The 23,184-nt window shown below is 37.7% G+C and overlaps 2 protein-coding genes across 2 annotated transcripts; one reads left to right on the forward strand and one right to left on the reverse strand.

The window, feature by feature from the left end:
- Nucleotides 1-1,762: 1,762 nt before the first annotated feature.
- LOC113078715 (rho-related BTB domain-containing protein 3-like) lies at nt 1,763-19,562 on the forward strand. The gene is made up of 13 exons (XM_026251047.1): nt 1,763-2,091; nt 2,188-2,300; nt 3,285-3,525; nt 3,739-3,931; nt 6,375-6,532; nt 9,752-9,860; nt 10,990-11,376; nt 13,949-14,058; nt 14,229-14,331; nt 14,509-14,682; nt 15,845-16,011; nt 17,537-17,633; nt 18,242-19,562. Coding segments are annotated over exons 2-13 (1,860 nt in total). The 5' UTR covers nt 1,763-2,091; nt 2,188-2,298; the 3' UTR covers nt 18,361-19,562.
- Nucleotides 19,563-22,078: 2,516 nt separating this feature from the next.
- LOC113078716 (RNA polymerase II elongation factor ELL2-like) lies at nt 22,079-23,178 on the reverse strand. The gene is made up of 4 exons (XM_026251048.1): nt 23,166-23,178; nt 22,788-22,959; nt 22,621-22,665; nt 22,079-22,521 (listed from the first exon to the last, which is right to left on the reverse strand). The coding sequence occupies exons 2-4, from the start codon at nt 22,935-22,937 to the stop codon at nt 22,405-22,407; spliced, it is 312 nt and encodes a 103-aa protein (XP_026106833.1). The 5' UTR covers nt 22,938-22,959; nt 23,166-23,178; the 3' UTR covers nt 22,079-22,404.
- Between the last annotated feature and the right edge of the window lie 6 nt (nt 23,179-23,184).

The raw sequence follows: 23,184 nt of genomic DNA on the forward strand, positions 1-23,184 counted from the left end.
GCTTGCAAAAAGTGCATGTTTTAGAACTTACTTCAGCCTGTTGACCACCACCAGTAATATTTTCTATTAGATTGTAGAACAAAAATGACTGGCAGGAGTAATCCTCAGATGAAAAAGTGCAATATTTATTTATTTATTTTTAGTTGAATTTGTTTTACATTTTAAAATCTTGTGGCAGAGACAAGCTTCCAAATAATTCTGGAAATTGAGAATACTATATTTGAACTATTTCCCACTAGCAATTACAAAATAACAACACCTCGTATACTATACTATACCCGTATTCAGTAACCTTCCTAAGTACAGTGATGAAAAATAGTCTTTGTGTTGGATGTCGATGGGTGTGGGATTATTAGACCTGTTATGTGGATAAAATGCTTGTTATGGAAGAACTAAGAGAATTCTTTCAGAAGATCAGGACAGCATGACTGACGGATATATAAGGTGGAACGAGTTCTTTGATTCGCTGCAGCTCAGGAGAGTTTATGCTATTTTGGTGATCTCAGAGGAGGATCTGAAGGGTGCTGAGGCTTTTTGATGTCATATTGTGGCAAACAAGGCAAATTAAAATATACAAAACACTTGGCTAAAAATAGCGTTAGGGCCTGTTTATGAATGGCATGTTGTGATAGAATTGGTTTGAGTGGATAGAATAATAACAATTATCGGAGACAAAGAGAACAAAAAACAAAACAGCTTTTATTCCTTGCATATAAGGTTATTGGGTAAAATGCTATTTTTAAACAGCATTTCAGCGTCAATACATTGCCTCCATCAGATCTACTTGGTATATATATATATATATATATATATATATATATGAATAGGCTGTTTGAGATGCAATTTAACATTTACATATAATTTAATTTAATTATTATTAGTAATTACATATACAAACATAGACATTTATCTTGTTTGGGTCAGTATTTTTTTTAATACTTATATTCAGCAAGGATGTATTACATTTATTAAAAGAGACAGTAAACATTTATATATTTATATGAAACATATATATTTCAAATAAATGCTAAAACATTTTTATTATGTACACAATTCTTAGGTAGTAACTGTTTTTAACACTAATATTATTAATGAGTGACCGCTGAAAATTCAGCTTTGCATCCCATGTATACAATATATTTTAAAATATATTCAAATAGAAAACAGTAAACTGATTGTAATAATATTTCACATTGTTATTGTTTTTTTTTTTTTTTTTTTTTTTTTTTTTTTTTTTTTTTATAAATGCAGCCTTGGTGAGACAAAAAACTAAATACATAATATATAATATTATATTAAATAATAGGCTACAGTATTAGCTTGGCAGACAGTCTGAAAAAAAAACAGCAACCTCCAGCTAAAGTAATATACAAATAAAGAATCTAATCAGTGTTTATTTGTTTGTATCATGCAATAATTATAATTGTATCATGCCTATTATTACCACTGCAACCTTTTATTACAGGATCAGTGCACTGAAAGCCCATAATATAGAGGTCTAGTTGTATGGGTCAGTACACACATCCCTCCACACCATGCAGTTGTGTCAGCATGCAGCATGTCTAATTAGTGGTGCTTGTGAAAGCAAAGCATAAATATTGTTATCTCACACCCAAGGGTCTCTGGGTGCCCCCAGGGGCCCCTGCCAAGTCTCAGCTCTGGCATGGTGGTGGGCTCTTTTGACTTTGGCTCACTGAAGCACTGCATTTGAATTAGTTAGGAATAGCAGTCAAAACTCTCTCATATCCTGTATTAATGACTGAAAGTGCCACTGGTTTGAACAGACAAAGACAGCAGAGGCACAGCGCTAACACGAGCAGCCTGTGTGCGCAGCACATGTGTGCGGTGTGGACAGCAAGTGTCCACGTCCGTGCTATCGTTTGCTGAGTCAGGATGCACCCTCTCGCGCTTCTCTTTGTTTTCCTTTATATTCTTATCTCATTGACCCATGAGCTTTGACGTTTTGCACAAGTGACGTGTGGTTTCAGGGCTCAGATCGTGCCATGCGTCCCGGGAAGCGCCGGATCCCTGTTTATGGTGGAGTATGAACTTCCTATAGCGCAGGATCCCCTTGATCCTTTCTGCCTGGATGTGAGTGTTTTTAGACGGATCGTTGTGCACCTGACACTCTTTCACTTTTCAGGCGCGTGTTTAATGAATGAACCGTTCGCTTTTCATTCTGCTGAGGGATTGTACCGTGTCCGACCTTCATTGCGGAAAACAGCCAGAGACTGATGTAAAAGCCCGCCGCTGAAGTACGTGCTCCCCGAGCCTTGATCCAGCGGACGGTTGTTGATCATGTAAGTATGCATCTAATTTTTGCTTTGCCATGACCGAAGCCCTTATAGCTCAAAATGGACAGTTATGCTACAGTACCATGACATAAAAATCAATGCACTAATTGTTACTGGGCATTGACACATTGGCATTTACACACAGGCTGCGTGTTGCAATAATAATATTAAGAACAATAATCTTATAAAATATATATATATACGAAAATTATAATAATATGTATACATGCAAATATTGCACTGGCTATAACATACATTTGCATACAAAATAGGCTGCGTGCATTAATAATTAGCACATAACTACAACAATCATATTAAAATACATATAAACAGAATATGGCATCATGCATAATGCATTTGGTCTCTTAACTGTACATGTCTTTGTATTTTGTCCTGGGCCCTGCATATGAAAATTGGCGTTCTACTCATAAAATAAATAAATAAATAAATAAATGCCATGTTTTACCATAAAAATGTATTGTCTTACCAGCTGTATCCTACATTTTTAAAATAAATTAGATTCTTTTTTTTCATTTGCATTTTTAAATCATTACCTAACAGTGTAATACTACTACTAATACTTTTATTGCTTTGTATATATATATATATATATATATATATATATATATATATATAAAATGTATTTATTTATTTTTGCTAGAAAATTACAGTAAATTACTGGTGCCTTTATATTTTCCACTGATAACTGTATATTTCATTAACTGATAGAATATTAATATACAAATCAACAACAAAAATAAATCGAACTGTGAAGGCAATTCATTGTTTTTACTTGCAAAATCCATAAATCTGACAGTATTTATAGTAAAATTACACATTATGAAGTGTTGAACCAGTTACAGTTCTTACTGTATATGGAAAAGTAACTTACAGTAAAGCAGTTGAATGCAGCGGGCTGTGATTGCTTATATAAAGACAACTGGTTGGATTGTAATTGTAAACCACTAAAGGCTTTTCTATGTCCCTCAGGTCCGTCCACATAGTGGCCTTGGGTAGTGAGTATCCTGGGGGCGTCGGGCCTGGGGATGAGACGGCCGGCCCGGGACAGTTCCAAGGTGGCTTGTTGTGGAGTTACCTAGGCCACGGAGCTCGAGAATTGGATCCAAATTCGGTGACGCCATCAAGGCATCCCTTGAACCCTGCGTTTATGGAGTACCAGTCTAGAGTGTTCGGGGATGTCAGAGTGATGGTGCGGGATTGTCCTAGTTGGGTGAGTAACAGAGTGAATGAGAGAGGGATGATGGGATTCAAAAGCAGGATTAGGGTTTCTGCAGTGAAGACAGTTGTTTCCGCTTAATTGGAGGACTAAGAGGAATTTAGCTACGGCATTGATATCCATAAGCTGATTGGTGGAGCAGATGCTGAGCTACTGCGATATGCCTTCTGAAACATCCCAGGTTAAAACCCTTCGTTTTAATCGCAGGACCTTTTGGATAGTGACTGGGCGAGCGTGAGGAGTGTTGTGGAGCAGGCCGACATTGTGGTCATTAAGTACTCGGTCAACGACAAACTGGCCTTTCAGCAGGTCCGAAACGTCTACGCCCCAAGACTTCGCCCTCTTCTTCGGCACTGGGGTGTTCCTGTGATTCTGGTAGCCTTGGGGGCGAGGCTTAACGGTGAGATCTGATTGGCTGTTTCTGTTTTGCATTTGCTCAGTGTTCACTTCCGGTATTTTTCTCTTTTACAAAGTTTTAAAGAAAAATAAATGACTGTTAGCCTTCTGTAGTGCAGACTTAGAGATAATGGACTTAATGGAAACAATTTAACTAAACTGTGGTTAAAAATTGCCTGATGGTTTTGCTTATGGAATGTGTGTGCTTAAGTACTGTAAGCAGAGCAAAAAATGTCAAGTACTAATGATTTTCAGGATTATGCATAATTTAATCTTAATTACCTCATGTCAATCAAAGTAATAGACAGTAAAATTGACTTTTAAACTTTCCTTAAATGACTAAGAGCACCATTCACTTAATTTAAATGAATGAAAAATACAGGAACAGTATGGAACTGTGGTGTTGAACTAGTTAACCATTACTGATCTTCAAAAGCAGCACAGCACATGAGAAGCTACTGACTTCAAGGAAAGGGAAAAAGTCTGATCGAACCGAGATTTGGTGCTCTTTTGATGTGCTGAGCGTGGTTGTGCCGTGAGCGTTTTTTTTTTTTTTTTTTTTTAATGAATATGCTCATAGGTAAACATTTATAGACTGAAAGCACTCAGAGCACAGATTTGGCTCCATTCACTGTAAAAGCGGCAGCTCTGTGCTCACAGTGTGACCTTTGAGATGTATAATTCATCAAGATGTGCTTCTATCCAGCTACATCATTTATCCCTGAAGGATAATGGAGGAGAAACGAACTTGATGGGTTTGTTCAAGACTTGCGTAATGGTTCTTGCCCGGAGTTTCTCAAATTAGATCTTGTGAGTTGATGAACAATGACTTATTTATTAATTCATAAAAAAGAAAATTCTAATAAAAACACTTACTAAAATACACATTCTATTTGTTTTTTGTTTGAAATATTTTGTTTATCTGTCTGTCGTAATGATTAGAGAATGGCGAGCATGTGATGTGTTGTTAAATGACTGAAAAAAGACAAATTCTTTGGTGGCGTAAAAAGAGTTTTGCTTTAAATAAATGTATTTTTCACACTGTGAGTGGTATGTGAAAAGCTCAATTTATTGTCATGGTGTTGATTTGCGCTTGCTAGTTGGTTGCTTACAGTTGGGGATTACATTTAGTCACTTGTAGCAAGTTTGTAGCACAAACATTGCAGAACGAGTTATTCACAGAGTTTAAAGGGGCAGTTCACCCAAAATTAATATCTGTCATCATTTACTCACCCTTACGTCATTCCAAACCTGTATGACTTTCTTTTTTCAGTTGCTACTTTACATGCATGCAAATAATTCATTTATAATCGGACTGATGGCTTATGTTAACACCTAATTTGATCTGATTTAAATTTCAACTGAAAGGGTGTAATAATGGGATCAACATTAAGCATGTAAACATTTGAACATTTAAAGTCTCTGGGCTCCAATGTTGTTTTCAAAATTTCTTCTTTTGGAGCTCCACAGAAGAAATAAAGACAGGTTTTTAAACAACATGAGGGTGAGTGAATAATGACCGAATTGTCTTTTTTAGGTGAACGATCCCTTTAGGCTGTAGACTTGAGGGTTTGTTTACTGCTAATACTCCTAAGTATGAGCAATACTAATGGGTTTGTGTCATGAGAATTCGAGTGTAAACATGGCCAAAGCACGCTCACACATACTCACGCGGTACATCTTTTTCCATTTCTCTGGGCTTTTTCTTTTATTGGCTACAGTGATTCATACCTCTTCTTGCCCATGCCCTCTTCACATCTCTTGCTTCCACTCTTCCATTCTCACTCCATCCATCTATCTCTCTCTATTTAGCTGTCTATTCTTGCTATCATTTTACTTGCTCTTCTGTTCCCTCAGGCATTCACCCTACTGGCCGGGCCAACTCTTCCTAACACACACACACACACACACACACACACACACGCGTACATTGTTTTTATCCAGCTATTCCTGGTCTCTCATTCTGTCACTGCCACTCTTTTTCTGCCCGTTGCACACACACATACTGAGGTACGCTGGTATAAACTTGAGCTGGCATGTGTTATTACATAATATAGACTCAGATTTTGTCGCTCCATATGTCTGCCTGTTGACATCTCTCTGAATGTTATGCACTCTCTATCAGTACGAGTCGGCATGTTTACATGCTTTATTTGGTCCCTTGCTCTACAAATGTCATTTGTATTGTGCATCAGTAATACGTTTGCATAAAAGTTGTAATAAATGGTTCCATGAAGAACCTTTAACACCCATGGGAACTTTCCATCACACAAAAGGTTCTTCTTTATAGTTGAAAAAGCTCTTTAGATTAATTAAATGTGGTTTACACTAAGAAAAATATGGTTCTGTGGATCTTCTGTGGCATCACTGTGAAAAATGCTTTTGGAATTTTTATTTTTAAGAATGGATCACATTTTTATTCTGTTTCCCACTGTCATCCTGTACAGATGAAGGCCCGCCGTGCACATGTCCACTGTGTGCATCCGACTGGAGTAGCTGTGTGCCCCACAGTGAGGGGCTCCAGCTGTCCAGGGACCTGGGGGCCACTTACCTGGAGCTGCCATCTCTAAACAACTTTTTTGTGGGTCGTTACTTTGGCAGTGTGGTAAGTGTCTCTTTTTCTCTTAAAGGGGGGGGGGGTGAAATGCTCGTTTTCACTCAATATCCTGTTAATCTTGAGTACCTATAGAGTAGTACTGCATCCTTCATAACTCCAAAAAGTCTTTAGTTTTATTATATTTATAAGAGAAAGATAGTCTGTACCGATTTTTCCCAAAAAACACGAGCGCCTGGAGGCGTGACGTGTGGGCGGAGCTAAAGAATCACAAGCGTGAGTAGGCTTTTTGCGTTGAGAGCGTTTGGAAGCTGTGACATTACCAGTGTTTGGAATACCGGCATTTAAAAGAACGGCGTTAGGTAACGACGTTATTTTTTCAGTAATGGGGTAATCTAACTAATTACTTTTCCGTCGTTACAATGCCGTTACAATTACTGAAAGTTAAATGCGGTGCGTTACTATGCATTGATTTAATAAACTATGCAATCCGAACGCACCCCTGGCTCACACAGCGAGTGAGGAGGTGGGTTAATAACGATAAGTGATTATGATTAGCTAAGGCAGAGTCATATGTTTCATGTGATTGGTAGCCAATCAGAGCCACTGTTTTTACACACATGCCGGTACACGCGCCAGCACCAGCAGCGCCAAACAAACACACACGCAACAGCACAGATTCGCAGCAGCAGCAGAAATGGCAAGTCAGGAGCAATCCGATGAAAAGTTTGCATTTTCAAATTTTCAAATTCATTGTGGTCAAATGCAAGAACATGCATGTAATGTGTACATGTAATGTGTGACACACGCATCTAAAAAGCTAGTGGCCCAAGACCCTTTTCTTACAAAGATAATACTTGAAGTGCAGGATAAAACTCTTGCTGTCTTTTGACGTGCAATAAATATCAAAAGTTATGTACGAACACCTGTCTGTTCTACTCATTTCAACTGACTTGTGAAAACTGCTAAAAAAAAAAAAAAAATGATTTGACATATAGCAACTTTATTTTTATTTTTTTAAGCTGTACATGTGGAAAGTGCAGTTTGATGACAACATCGCATGTTGTTTACTTGATGTGCTTACGCGCCGATAGCTAAGTTAACAACACAGAGATATTTGAAGCAGTTTTATTCACCGCATGTGGTTCCAACACACAATCGTGACCCTTTTTCGTTGGGACTGCATTATCCTTAAGAAATAAACAATGTGCAAATCCGGCGTCAAACTGGGCCTTGTTTGTAAAACAAGCATCTTCGAAATGCAGGGAACAAACAAAAACACTTGCACAACTCTGTTGATTCTCTGTAAAAATAAACTCCATCCACTGGTCCCTTAATGCTATTTTTTTTTTTTTTTGTGATCTGTGCTGGGTTGTCTTGCCCTGGCAACCAAAAACACACTTCTTTTGTGACAATTCGGTCTCTCGCTCTGATCAGTGAATGTCTGTGCTCTCAGTGCTCTGCTATACGGGAGCGCGCGCTCTTCCGGCAGACGTGCCCTTAGGACCCATATAAGGAAATTCCGCTCCATCTAATGTCACACAGAGCCATACTCGAAAAAAACTTTCCAAAACTTGTGACAAACCAGAACAAAACTTGGAACAAAAATACTCCTTCAAACGTACAACTTAATTTTTGAAACTTTGTCCATGTTTAGCATGGGAATCCAACTCTTTAACAGTGTAAAAAACTCAGTATGCATGAAATAGCATTTCACCCACTTTAATCATTGTTGAAAAAGTCTCATTATTATGCAGAAGAACTGTACTTGTGGTTTAGTGGTTCCGGGTTGGTAACCATAAGGTTAGAGGTTCAAACCCAGTGAGGGGTAATTTATAAACTCCATGCCTCAGGTGAAATATAAAACCCATCAGTCACCACTGAGATCTTGAGCCCCAGTCGCTCCAGGGAGAGTGTAAGAAGTGTACTATTTTGGATAAAAGCTTCTGCTAAATGGCTTATTAGATTAGAATTTTTAAGAGTGTTTAAGCTCTCTTGACAGTATCTATCACATGCAATATGGTGACAGTAGTTTTCTCATCCTTAAACACGATCAAAAAAATGAATGCTCAAAAGAGATGCTCATACAATGGACATCTATGTGGCAAGGCATTCTGGAAAGAAGGGTTCAATTAGTGCTAGATGAGGATGGAAACCTCAAAATATGCAGACGAAATATCCAATGTTGGTTGATAAATTTCCATAACGGGGAAGTCGTGTTGGTCGATAAAGTTCCATTACAGGGAAGTCGTGGCCTAATGGTTAGAGAGACGGACTCGCAATCGAAAGGTTGTGAGTTCGAGTCTCGGGCCAGCAGGTGGGGGGAGTGCATGTACAGTGCTCTCTCCACCTTCAGTACCAAGACTGAGGTGCTCTTGAGCAAGGCATCGAACCCTCAACTGCTCCCCAAGGTGCCACAGCATAAATGGGTGCCCACTGCTCCGGGTGTGTATTCAAAGTGTGTGTGTGCGTGCGTGCGTGTGTGTCCATTTCGGATGGGTTAAATGCAGAGCATGAATTCTGAGTATGGGTCACCATACTTGGCTGAATTTCACGTCACTTTTTTAAATTGGAAAATATCATTGTGGTGTATGAAATCATGCATTCCTGCAATTTAATGCTACCAATTAAGATTTGCAAAAAATTTAAAGAGCACATACTTTACACAATAATTTATGGAAGTCATAACAAGCTGTATTTAATATTATTTTTTCCCTTAATCTCAGTTTAATTTTCAATTTGATATAAAAAGCCATCTTGACTCAATTTTTCATGTTCTTCACATAACAAAGAGTTTTTTTTTTTTTTTTTGCGATATCATAGGACCCTTTATCCAACTCCTGTTGGGATCACTGTACTATTGCTGTTGACTAATAATAATTATTTTTTTTGATCTAATAAAAAGCAATATATGAAAACAGAAAATGTACACTATCCACTGACAAAGCTGTTTGTGGTTTTGAAACTCACTGGGTGGAATACTTTTATCAATCAGCCAATTTCGCCTCATAGACTTGCTTCACAAGTGCATAAATGCAACAGTGATTTTTGTTGTTAAATGTACAGAAATTGTAAAAAAAAAAAAAAAAAAAAAAAATTAAGATACAAAGTTGTCTCTTTAAGTTACTGACAAGCTGTTGTAGTCCTAAAAACTCAATTTTGAATTTTCTTTTTCTAAACAGCCATAAATATGCCACCCTATTGGGTGTTGCTGTGGTTTGTGGTGTATTTGGATATTATTTACATGCTTGCCTTTGAATCTTCACGCAGCTGGAATACTTCATGATTCAGTGTCTAAAGCAGAAAGCCAAAGAACGGCCAGACAAACGGCGGGGTCACAGGTTTAACGAGCCCCGCCCCCCTCATTTGGACCAACCAGGTTAGTGGCTGATGAGATTTTCCTTCATTATTATGTAATTTATATATCTAGTGTTTAAACTTGAGGGAGATTCACAAAAAGATTCTCATCCATCTTTCGACTGTTCCGTTTCCCTTCACACCTGCCTAATTTTGGCTAATCTCACTAATAACTAATTTCCCAGCCATTGGATCTTAATCTCTGCAAAGCACTCGGGCACAAATATGCATATTAATCAGTGACTGAGTCTATGGACTCATCTGCCATTAAGATAAAAGTATTGACTGCTAAAGGCAGGAAGGATTCTATGCAAGATGAGCACTGCTGTGAGCACTGACACTTAAAACGAGAAGCCAAAGATTTCTGTAGTTTGTTGGTGTGGCTCCAGCATCACTTAGGCTCTTTTTATAGCGCACAGCCCATAAAATATGAAGAGGATTGAATGCTTGGAAACCATTGGTGTGGCCTCAAATGAATGGTTATGGAGTACATAAAGTACAGCAGTAATATTTGAAAAATGTGCCTTTAATACAGACATGATGAATAAACAACATCTGTTTGTGTGCTTGTTCTATTTCTTTTTAACGCCTGGTGTTACTGTGGCCTTCCCATAATCCTCTTCTCCAAATCTGGTATTTGCTTTCACTTTTCTCACTGCTCCCGTCTTATTACTGTATCCCTTACTCATCCCGTCTCCTCTGCTTTGCTCGTCTCATCATTCTCTTTCTCCACCTTGTTTCTTTCCCTTACCCATCCTCCTCCTCTGTTTAGCTCTCTTGTTTCACCCTTTCTCTTATCCATTTCGTTTATCTTTCTCTCCCTCACATCCTTTTGTACTCCCAGAGCATTCCCTACAGAAAACAACAATCACAGGTTAGGTCTTTTTAATATCACAGTTGTTTCTCCTAGAGAACATCGAAGTTAAATAGAGCCATCAGCAATATTGAACACCTGCAAGGATGCATACTTTAAAAATACACTGGAAATAGTTTTAGAGTAAATGTTACAGCATACTATAATTTGGAATTATTTTGAGAATATTTTAATAATTCAGAGAGCACTGGAAATTATATGGCATCCAAATATTTTTATTTTTATTTTTATAAAAATCCATAAAGTGGTCCTATAACGTCCTGTCCATATCTTTCAGCGCGTCTTCCCCCGGTGAGAGTGGAGGAGTCCACCTTCTCTCAGGACTTGCAGTGGCTCCTCGAACGCGGCGTTCAGTTCGCTGATGTGGCGTTCTACGCCGGGGATTCTGGGAAGGAGCTGGGCTGGGCGCACTCGTCCGTTCTGTGTACCGTAAGCCCATACTTCAGACAGCTGCTGGTGGGACGGCAGGCCTGGGAAAGGCCCGTTTCACGCTGCACGTGCAGGGACAGAGACGGCCCCCACTCACTTTTGTCCACCTGGGACGGAGGCATAGATGATCTACCCAGAGCAGACGGACACCCTGCCGGACACCTCTCACGGCTGGTTGTGAAGGACCCACTGCTCTGTTTATGCCTGTGGGAGACGTTAATGTTTCTCTACAGAGGTGAGAGAGAACGTGTGCTGCTTGCAGTATTGCGACTGATGTTGTTCAAGGCAACTGCTGTTGGATAAAGGGCACAATATATTGGCGTTTATGGCTTTTTCTTTCCATTAGAAAGAAAAATCACAGATGAGATCTTTAGAAAAAATGACATTAAAGTAAATGGAGACCTTTACTTAAGCAAAGGAAAGAAAGACACTAATAATCATATAAAACATAAAACATTTGTAATATTTACAAAAAAAAGTATATATATATATATATACAAATTTAATATTTGTAATACTTTTTAAATATTTAGGTTTATTTTTATTCGTAACCTAATTCCCCTGAGCTATGAAAAAAAGACACTGCAATCATTATATAAATTATATTTTATATATATATTTAAATGTTTAGTTTTATTTTATTTTCTGAGATCCTAGTAAAAGCTAGTATTCATATCAAAATATTCTAAATATGTTTTATTTATTTGTTTTAATTAATTTTTTAAGCTGAGGATCCAGTTATGAACGAGCAAATTTCCTGTAGATAGAGCTTCTTTTATTGCTGGTGTGCCAGCAGAATTTCTGTTTCCATTAAGAATTCTGTCACAACCGTGAATATGAAGCGAGATTAGCATTATTGAATGCAACGGTTTGAAAATGCTTCCTCAGTTCTGCTGGTTAGGCGTCTCAATTGAGTTACGGATTTTTTTCCTTCACCCATTCATTGCCTTATCTCTTCAGCTCTGCAATTGTGTTTTCTTTTGTGTTTAAAATGAAGGATTTTTATAGGATGGTTTCGTAATTTAAATGGTTTTAGTCTGGAGGCTGTTTGTTTGTGTCCAAGGCCTGGGTGATTTATGCTTCTCTACACGTGCATGTATGACGGCAGTCCACCCTGTAGCTGTAGGGCTGATTACCATGCTTGGGAGGACAGAGAGATCTGTGTGTGTGTGTGTGTGTGTGTGTGTGCGTCTGCTTGTTCTAACTGTACTTGCATATGAAGCAACATAAGAGAGAAAAACCAGAAGATATGATGTACAATATTTATGCTGTTAAAACATTTTGAATTTATGGTTATAAAGTGCTGAATCTCACAAAACATCTCAGTAAGTCATGTTATAATTTACCCCCAAATAAAAACAAATAATTATGTTAATAAAATGTTTATTGTTTTTGGATCATTAAGATTTTTTTGTTGCATTGTGGCATTATTTTCATGTCAGTTAATCACCTTCTCCTCTCAAATTCTCATTACCGTAATACAATGCAATACAAACAAACAATTAATAAAACACACATTTTCTCCTTAAAATCAAAGAAAATCATGTTTTGCTTAAGATTTTTATGGCAATTAAGTATTTTTCTCCTTATTCATTACCATACTGCAATCAATGATTATCATTTAAATTGTAAAATATTTACATTTATCATATCATTTGTTAAACTCTCTTCATTTTATGCTGATTTAAAATTAATTGTATAAAGTAATTTACAGTACAGATTCTAACCACAGTCAACACCACTGAGAATAATGGTAAAAGAAAAAGAAAAACATCCTATCAAATTAAGGTAATGAGTATTGCATGCAGTAATTTTTTGTTTATTTTGGCAGCTATAATACTGATACCTATCGGTGTGAAAGCAGCATCACACAAGCAAACTTTCAGTTACTGATGCTGTTGTAGAAATGCGTTGCTATTCAAATCAGCCATGTTTCATTTATTAGAAGTTTAACATATATAGGAGTTTAACATTCCTTATATTAAGGGGGTTACTATGTGATCTCAACATGGCAGCTGCCATGAGCTAACATGCGCCATGTAAATTGGAACACACAATTGTGATTCTATGCTTGTATTAGCCTACCATAACATTCCTCATCAGGAATATTACGTCCGTTTTCCCATTCTTTGGGAACTCTGATGCAAAATGGGGGCTGGAAGGATGGGCATGGATCTCAATCAGGGGTTCAGTCGGGGCTTTAACAGTCCAGGAAACAGGACTGGATATTATTGAACTCATTTATCAGAGTGAGGCCATCCTCAGAAGGTGAGAAGGTGAGGCCCATACTGATGAGATCCTCTCAGCCGCTGCTGATATATAGTGTGATTTTTCCAGAGGCCATTTTCCTGCCGTGAGTCAAGGGCAGTCTTTAAATTAACGTTAATGATGCACGGAAACTCATTGTGCATGGTTCTTTCGGCTCAAATCCCGCTCGGTTTGGGTCTAGACAGATTTATGAATGAGGCCGAGTTAATATCAAATCAACTGAACTGTGACGGATGAACATTTTTATGTGACAGGATCTGTGGAAACTATGTCTTTACTATTAAATAACACAAGCTTAAACGCATTTTCTAAGCTGCCACCAAGAAAGCTTGATTCTTGTGGAAAACCGCTGTTTCCGCCACCTTTTTTTTTGTGGCCTTTTGTATCCTGGTATAGTTCACGGAGACGAGAAAGCTGAGAAAAGGCTCAGACAACCTTGTTTTTAGAGATTTACTCCACAGCCAGCCGGACAGCCAGTTAATGCATGTGCGAGCAGGATCAGGGTCAGTGCGTGTTGGTGATGTCTATTTTTTCCGCAGGGGCCTGGGAATGGGAATACTTGGAGGAAGCCATTGCTGAAAAACTGAAGAACCCTTTGGCCGTGGCCCAGTTGATGGACAGGATATGCTCATTCGTTGGGAGAGAAAAGGTATCCCTCTGACAGACAGGAGGCGCTCTGATTATAAAACTGAACTGTGCAAAAAAAATTTTTTTATGATTTGCATTGCTAACCTGATTTCTCAATTCTAAATGCTACATTATTAACATTATTCATCGCCACAGATTGCTCACTGCAGTGTTAATTCGTTCTGGTTGCAGGCCCCCAGGGACACACCCACAGCCCGCTCTCAACAAGGTCCTCTGACACTAGGAAGCCTCTTCAATTCCCCTCTATACTCTGATGTCATCTTCATGGTGCAAGGCAAGGGTCGATGCTAACCCTGCATGTGCATGAACATGTACACAAACAATGATGCATTGATTCAGAGTGCTCAAAGGTGGCAAGTACAAGGGAAGGGCTTGTGTTTGAATCAGAGCTCCTCTGTAATGCTTGACCCCTTGGGTGTGTTTAAGAGGTCAGCTGTGCGTCTGCTTTCAGGAAGCGTGCTGCCAGCACACAGAGCTGTACTTGTGGCCCGTTGTGATGTTATGGCTGCCATGTTCAGTGGGAAGTACGCAGAGGCACGAAGTCGTGTGGTGCCAATCCATGGAGTCTCATCCGATACCTTTCTAGCTTTCCTGGAGTACCTCTACACTGACACCTGCTGTCCAGGTGAGAGCGAGGCTTTCAAGGCTTTTAAAGTAGGAGTTTAACTTTAAGCTTGACACACCTGAACCAGCTGATCAAGGTCTTCAGGCTCACTAGAAACTTCCAGGCAAGAGTGTTGGAACTGGTTGGAGAAAAACCAGGAGAAGGATCAGACAACTCTGCTTTAAAGGGTTAACAGGATAAATTGTAAACACCCTCACCGCCATGTCATTCCAAACCGTCAATGTCTTTCTTCCGTTGAACAAAATAAGTTATTTTTGAAGAACTTTCCAAAACAACATCAAACCGCACTGACTTTTTTTTTTGGAACAACCTGAAGACATGTCACTGATTACAGAGGTTTAATTTTTAGGCGAACTATCCCTTTAAATGCTCTTAGTTCTGGTCCCAGATGCGGATTGGTCAATAGAGTGCTTATAAACTATATAAGACACTGTTTAATCTAGCTACAATTTGTAAGAGAAAAGCCATTGTCTGAGTATCAAATGATGTTTTAGAAAGAATGACACATCTTCCCTGAAAAACCGGGAATTTTCCAAGAATTTACTTGGTTACTCACCTGATATCTCAGTTATAAATGATAACAAGTACTAAAAGCATTAATGGGTGAACTATCCTTTTAATTAATTTGCTTCATAAAATAGTGTTTTATTGAAAACTTACATAAATGTTCAAAGGTTTGGGGTCAGTAAGACTTTTAAGTGTTTTTGAAAGAAGTATCTTATGCTCACCAAAGCTGTATTTAGTTGATGAAATATTGTGAAATATTGTTCTAATTTAATATATTTTAATCATATATTCCTGTGATGTCAAAGCAGCAATTATTATTTTTTCTTATTAGGTTATAATATTAATATTTGCAATATGAAGTGAGAAAGGGTTCTTCTGTGTGTTGTGCCAAACAATGACCTTTTATATTCACTGTAAAGTGCAACATAATCCGGATGTTTCAATCATTATGACATGTAGTGATTCAAGGAAGGTTTAGTATGTCAGATTGCTTCACTCATTCTGTCAATCAATGTGATGGATGCATTGTCGTTCATATTGAAGAGAAAAGATGCTAATAAAGATTGAGCTGGATTGGCATTGGGTGAACATGAACTGAGGTTGATGGAGGGTGAAACAGGACGTCATTGACAGTGCTGTGTGTCTGTGTGTTCAGCCAGTGTGCTGCAGGCCATGGCCGTGCTCGTCTGCGCAGAGATGTACCAGGTGAAACGGCTGCAGCACCTGTGTGAGGTGTGTGTCTGCGCGTATCTTCAGAGTATGCCCAGTCGAGAGCTAGCGTCTATGGGCATCAGCGTGATTCGCTTACTGAAGAAAGCAAAGGTGAGTCTTTACACCTCTATGTCAGCAGGGGTGTGTTTAATTACTTTTTATTTGATGGAGGTTTATTTCCTTTGCTTTGAGTGCTTTGGACCCATAAGATCACAAGAGAATAGGCTACTGCTAACAGTTAAATATATATATATATATATATATATATATATATATATATATATATATATATATATATATATATATATATATATATATATATTCCCCATATTGCCTATTAAAATTTTTTTTATGTGAACCAGTATGCAAAGATATATTTTTCAGACTGTTATATACTGTTCAAACATTTGAGATTGGTAAGGTTTGTAATTTTTTTTTCAGTTTGTGCTGACCAATGCTGAATTAAATTGATCTAAAATAGAGTAAAAATAGTAATTTTGGGAAATATTATTACAATTTAATATAATGTTTTCTTTTTTCATATATTTTAAAATATTCTATTGACAGCAAAGCAGCAATTACTCCAGTATTCAGTGTCTTCAGAAATAATACAAATATTGATTTGCTACTCAAGAAACTTTATTTTAAATGTTTTATTATTATAATCAATGTTGAAAACGGCTTAATATTTTTGACGGAAACTGTGGTTAATTTTTTTCAGGATTCTATGATGAATAGAAAGTTCAAAAGGTCATTATTAACGATCAATAAGATTATTGTTATTGTAGTATTATTTATACACTTTCGTTGTTTTTATTAATTAGCTGTAATCTTCATATATATATATATATATATATATATATATATATATATATATATATATATATATATATATATATATATATATATATATATATATATAATCATTTTAAAATTTTAGTTAGTTTTATTAATTTTACATAGTTTTGTCTTTTTTTTTTTTTTTTGCTTTTGGGTAGCTGCCAAAGCAATTTCAGATTTTTTTACACGTTTTTCCATATATTATTTATACATTTTTCAATTACTGATTTTTTTAAATATATATAGTTTTAGTTAACAAAAACAGCATTGTATACTACACATTCGAGTAACCGTAATAAATCATAGTTTTTTGTTCCATGCATACCAAACATCTGCTTACAAAATTGTAAAAAATTGTGTAAGTGCAGTAGTATACTAACCCAAAAGACATGTCGCTCGAAGATTTGAATGGGGGAAAAATGCAACGCTCAATATGGCCGCTCAGTCGCAGGAAGCCCCACCTTCTGAATGAAAGAGCCAATCACTAATCGGTAAACAGTCAGCATGCTGAGGTGTGCGCTCATGTCTGCGTTTGTTCACTGGCTGATCTAGCCTGAAAACGATATTTGAACAAAAGTAACAACATTTAATGCACAGTTGTTGTCAGATTTCTTTGGTGATTTCAAATATGAAATTTAATCGCAAGCTAACAGTTTTGGAGAATTTGATGTTCTCTTGCACGCCCCAGAGGCGTTTCAAAGATGGCTGCCAAGTGACATTACATGTGTTTAAAGGACTTTGTTAATAGTCTCTAACATTCTATCTAATCTCATGTTCACGGTCTCTCTCATCACAGTGTCACAACGCTGACCAGCTATATGTATGGCTCCTCCATTTCATTGCCAATAACTACCTGATCTTCAGCCACAAGCCTGACTTCCTAGAGCTATCAGGTGAGAAGTCCACTTGACCACATGGAAAGCATGTTCAAGCACATTAAATCACACGGGGACACACACACACACACAATCGTCTCTAACTATGACAAAATCCTGTTCCCAACACCCTGAGAGCACTTCTAACAGCTGGTGCTACACATAAGCCCATGCAAATCACTACCGGCTTCTGTTAAAGCTTTATGCTGGAACACTGAGAGCAAATGAAAGGTCACTTTTGAAATGAATGGATCATCATCACAACTAATTAGCACGTCCTGTCCTTCCACACGCACCTGGAGAATAAATAAAATAAGTGTCACCTCATGAATTGTGTATTTGAGAGTCAATGAATGGAACGAGCAAACCGTGACAGGAACATTTTTAATTTTTCATTAAGCTCCCTTCAGTTTTTTTTTAAGATGAACTTCTAATTTCTAATCTTTTGTTAAAATACATTCACTGTGAAACACATATAGAGACAGTTACATTACTTGTAGCCCATATTTCAATTGAAGACAAGATAAAGAAAAATCCGGTGGACGTATATAATGCTTTGTTTAAATGCACTGACATTCAGCAGAAGGAAATGTTGTAACAAGTCCCAATCATGCTTTTTTTGACAGACGAGGAGCGCGAGCAGGTGGAGCGTCTGCGCTGGCCCTCCAGAGGTTACCTACAGGAGCTCAGCGAGTACCAGCAACGTAGGCGGCAGATCCGCAAGTCTCGCTGCAGCATCATGTGACCCTTACTGGACGCCCTGCGGACCGGAAGGGAGGGCGAAACACAGAGGATGCAAATTGGAGATTTATTCAAATACAGGATGAAAGAGACCATTGTTTGACCTCTGGGTTGGTGGTGGATTCTGATGTACCCTATTCACCCGAACACTGACCTCTGACACTGTGATATTGAGCGGACAGCTGTGAATTCTCACTGGTGGATTCTATGCGCCGGTACTCTTCTAATGTGGATAATACCATACGAACGATTACGCCTGATTGGTGCAATAAACTTCCTCTGCGATGGATTAACCCCAAAGTATTAAACAGGGTAGGGTCGATCTTATACTCTCTCCAGAGATTGATATATCACTGTCATGTTCAGCCATGTTATGTCATGGTGAGATTTCTTTCATTCTGCATTCAGTGGTTACTCCGGGCAATATGACTTGACTAAATTTCAAATATGTATTTTCCCCCCATGAGATTAATTTCATGCAACTATTTTTGTAACATGTACATCTGAGATTTTTATTTCAACTAATAACGTCCAAAGTACGCATCCAGCATGTGGATCGCCTCTTAGTGAAGTTGGTATGGTCGACGTAGAGCCGATTCTGGCTGTCTTTAGTCTAATCCAGTTATGTGGGCCCTCATCTCATGCTGAATAAAGACATTTTAGAAGGATGTGTGTTTGTTCGGAGAGTCTGTGGCTTAAATCTAAACCATACAAAGTCATACAATAGCATACAATTGTTTGAAACATGTATCATTACATAAGGCCTTCTGTTTAACCCATACATACTGCCACAGTATTTAATTAGTAAGCTAGTATTTCATTCAATTAAATTTTATGTGCATCATTTTTGTGTAAAAAGGCTGTATCTTTAGCAGTCCAATCAACAGAGTACAGTAAAAGATGTTAAAATGCACAGATTATTCATTACACTGAAAATAGACGCTCGAGCACATATTGCATCAGGATGTGTGTTTGCTCTGAGAGACTTTGGCTTAAATCTAAACCTGTGGTTCTCAAGAGGTGGATCGTGACCCAAAAATGAATCACAAGTCTGTTTTAATATGGTCATTGATGATGGGAAAAGCAATGACACTGCAGATGAAAACTATGTAGGAGAACAGACAACATAAGCCAAACATGGTTATATAGTTAAGTGAAATTGTGTTCCTTGAACTACAAAAAAATAAATACATAATATAAAACAGAAGTCAACTAGTTGCCAAAAAGCAACATTTCTCATTTTAATGTTGTTTACCTCAAGTAAAATAACTAAAGCACTGAAATAAAGTCTACAGTACACACACACACACACACACATATATATACACACAATTCATCAGGAGTATGTACTAATGAGCGGCTGATCTGAATCAAGTGTGTTTGATTAATGGGACATGGAAAATATGCATTGTTGGGGGGCCACCAATAATTTGGTTGAAAACCACTTACGATGGTGCAAACCAATAGGATTCGACTGTGGACCTTGAGAGCGCATTGCATTGTTGGGTTTATGAACCGGTACGCCCTCTTCACTTTGAACAGGTTTTTTGGAGCCGGAACGGCACTTAACGAAACTTATCATACAAAATAAACCATTAAAGGCACCTGGAATTTGTGTCGTTTTCCTACATTTTAATCCTTGATAAAAGTCAGTTAGCAAAACGTGTATTGCTAACGCAAGTTGCTGGAGATTTGTAGACCCTCAGTAATATACTTGCGTTTGGTAGTGAACGATTCGGTGTTGTCAATGATTTTTTTGGATGAATGATTTAATGACTCAATCAAAACACGCAAAAAGATCTTAAGTCAAGTTCACATTTTATTGAACCGATTTCATACATGTTCAGGTGGACAGGTCAGGAATTCTCTTACAGTCTGAAAAAAAGCCCCATCCTACCTTGAAAACAAGAGATGACAGTGTTATTCAGTGAGATTCTTGGCTTATTTTCAACATTAACATCTCTTTTTAGTGGTGTCAGAGGCACAGTCTCTTCAAAAGGGAAAAGTAAACAGGTGTTGGTCACACATCAAGTATTTCCCCACCCAACTCAAATTAGAATGATACAGAGTTCGAGGTTTAGATGCACATTCTCCTTTCCAAGCAACACTACTTAGTGTCTTAATCTTTAGGGTTCAGTGTGGATGCTATTTGAATGCTGAGGAAATAAGCATCTTTCAAGTAAAGTGCTGCTAAAGTTCTCTGTAAAATAACCTCGACTTGTATTTGGTTGTCATCCGACATTGAATCCAGTCTATAAATGGCGACTAAAATGAACTGAAGCTCACACAACAGAACGTCTTGGGGAGTTTGATAACATGTAAGCCCCTAAAAAAAAAAAAAAAAAAAAAAAAAAAGATGCCATCTGCCGCCCCAAATACTGAAAGCGAACATTCGTCGATGGTTATTTTGAGAATGGCTCACTCAGGTTTTTCAATTTACAACACTGGAAAATAAAAAGAAACACCTCCCAGGCTTTAACAATGGAATAACTGTGATCACAAAAGGAGAGAGAGAATTTTTCAGATTTCAAAAAGACATCTTATAATGTGCAAATACAATGCAGCAAGCCTCAAGAATCAACTAGCCAATCAGATTCCACCATGGAGCTATTTGATCCAGTGAGAATTTGCATAATTGAAAGCAATGTTTTTCAAAGCTGATTCCCAAAGCTGCATTCTGGATCTTTTTTCTAAACAAGGATCAAAGAAAATAAATATATCAAGACACTGTAAGTGTTCAAAAACCCTCTCCTTGTAGATAAAGTGTCTTGTCACTCAGAGAAACGCATTTTATTCCAGACCATAAACACAGGATTGTTTTTATCACTATTTTTTTTTTTTTTGGCAAAACTTTCTACCACACAGGTTTTGTAAACATAACGTTTCCCTTAATCTTTAAGAAGTTTATCATTAATGATATCATGAAATAAAGACTTGTATGCATATTTGATCTTTTCGTTTCCGTTTCTTTTTCAATGCTCGAAATTCCAGCAATTCCTTTTAATTCACAACAAAAACAAAAAATATATATATTCTATTCATATTTCATAAATAGCTCTGCTTTGAGACTTGTAATAATTAATGAATACATTTGAAATGGATATACAGGTCTGCCTCTGCTCAACGCATTCCCTCATAAATCAGTAGCACCTTTGCTTTCAAGATGGGTTCGATGATTTTCTTAAACAGAGCAGGCCTAAATTAAGAACATGTAACACGAGCCAGACTGATCCAAAAGGCTCTGGCTGTCCAAAGAAAAAAAATATAGCAGCTTTTTTTGGGATTTTTGTTTTCCGTTCCCCCTCCCTCTTTTATAGTTTATATCCAACCCTCCTCCCAGAGCCTCTCTCTTCCTGAAGTTTCTGACCCACAATCCTTCCCGAGAATGAACAAAAACACTGACAATTTTCACTCGTCACTTTCTCTAGCTCTCATACACAAACATCGATCACACCTTCCACGAGTGTGCGCTGGACCTGTGATCAGGTCACAGTAAGATCTCCTCACTGCCCCAGGTGCTTTTAAGTGTCACTGACGCCACATCGATGTGTGTCTGTATTAATACCTCAAGGCATCGTTTGCACTGTGGGTGTGAATACTGATGCTGTTCAAAAAAAAAAAAACAGGGCCATCGGGAGAAATGAAGTCTCAAGGCTCTTGGAAACACCCTCTTTTATGGACACACTTTCACATGTACTGGCTCAATCACCCTGTGCAAAGGCTTCAAGAAATATGCTTTGTAAGGCCCACGGTTTTGCATTGCAAGCTTTCTTTTTGCATTCAAAAATGTTGAATTTTTCTTTGTTGTCCTTCAACAGTCCTTCAAAAAGAAAGAAAATGAAAGAATATAAAGGTATGGGAAAGGACGAATAAGGAAGAAAAGATGATACAAGAGTGATGAAGAAGGCTAGATATGGGGAAAACAAGCGAGTGGGGAATCTGTAAATAGAATAAATAAGGAACTGTTTGATCCCCACACTCGTCTCAAGATGGTCCTCCGGTTAAGGAGCGCTCGGATTGGCCAAAAGGGGTTGCTTGGTCCCGAGCCCTACAGCCAGGACTGTGCCCTCCGTTGGTCAAAGTCAGCGATGAGGCGTTTGATGTGGGCCAGTTTGTTGTGCAGGTACTCACAGCGCTGTTTTTCTTCGTAATAGTTTGGGCTGTGCTGTAAAGCAAACATAATGTGTAAATTAACATACTATTTTTATTGTTTACTTGCGGTCTAAAGGACCCAGATGGGTTAGACATGCTCAGTTACACTTACTTGTTTAACTTTTTTATATTCTTGCAGCACCTGTTCATGTACTTCCTGTTAGTTAAGAAAAGAGAAACACTTATTACTTGGAATATAAAGATATATATACAAACATATACAAATCTTTATATAAAGAAAAGTATACAAAGAACAAAAATGACATCTTGTTCTCTTACCTGGTACTCTTTAGTTCCTGGTGCCAGGCGTTTACACTGGGCGTCCAATTTTGTAAACCGACGAGTAACACTCTCAACGCGGGCATGAAGGATACGATACTCATCATATTCTGCATTGAAGTCATCCTTATAGTGCTGCCTCTGATCCATAGAGATCACTGCGGTGTACTTACTACAATATACAATAAGAGACAATAAGACTCTAGAAAGGTCTTATATATATATATATATATATATATAAACAAATACATGTATTTATAAATATACAATTATATTTTATCGTATTATTATTGTATGTGATGCAGAGGGTTTATGCAGAAAGACACCTTTAAAGGAGTTAACTCATAGCTCATAGTTCATAACTCTTAGTTCACTCACACTATGTAATCAGGCTTTG

This window comes from Carassius auratus, unplaced genomic scaffold (assembly GCF_003368295.1).
Source record: "Carassius auratus strain Wakin unplaced genomic scaffold, ASM336829v1 scaf_tig00026481, whole genome shotgun sequence".
NCBI classification, from domain to species: domain Eukaryota; kingdom Metazoa; phylum Chordata; class Actinopteri; order Cypriniformes; family Cyprinidae; genus Carassius; species Carassius auratus.

Bases quoted from the DNA above. Each gene is read 5' to 3' on its own strand.
- LOC113078715 (XM_026251047.1), top strand. The intron at 6,533-9,751 runs GTAAGTGTCTCT...ATCTTCACGCAG, and splicing joins GTCGTTACTTTGGCAGTGTG to CTGGAATACTTCATGATTCA. The intron at 14,332-14,508 runs GCAAGGGTCGAT...GTCTGCTTTCAG, and splicing joins TGTCATCTTCATGGTGCAAG to GAAGCGTGCTGCCAGCACAC.
- LOC113078716 (XM_026251048.1), bottom strand. From the start codon at position 22,937: ATGGATCAGAGGCAGCACTATAAGGATGACTTCAATGCAGAATATGAT. The intron at 22,666-22,787 runs GTAAGAGAACAA...CTTAACTAACAG, and splicing joins CAGGAACTAAAGAGTACCAG to GAAGTACATGAACAGGTGCT. The intron at 22,522-22,620 runs GTAAGTGTAACT...TTTGCTTTACAG, and splicing joins AATATAAAAAAGTTAAACAA to CACAGCCCAAACTATTACGA.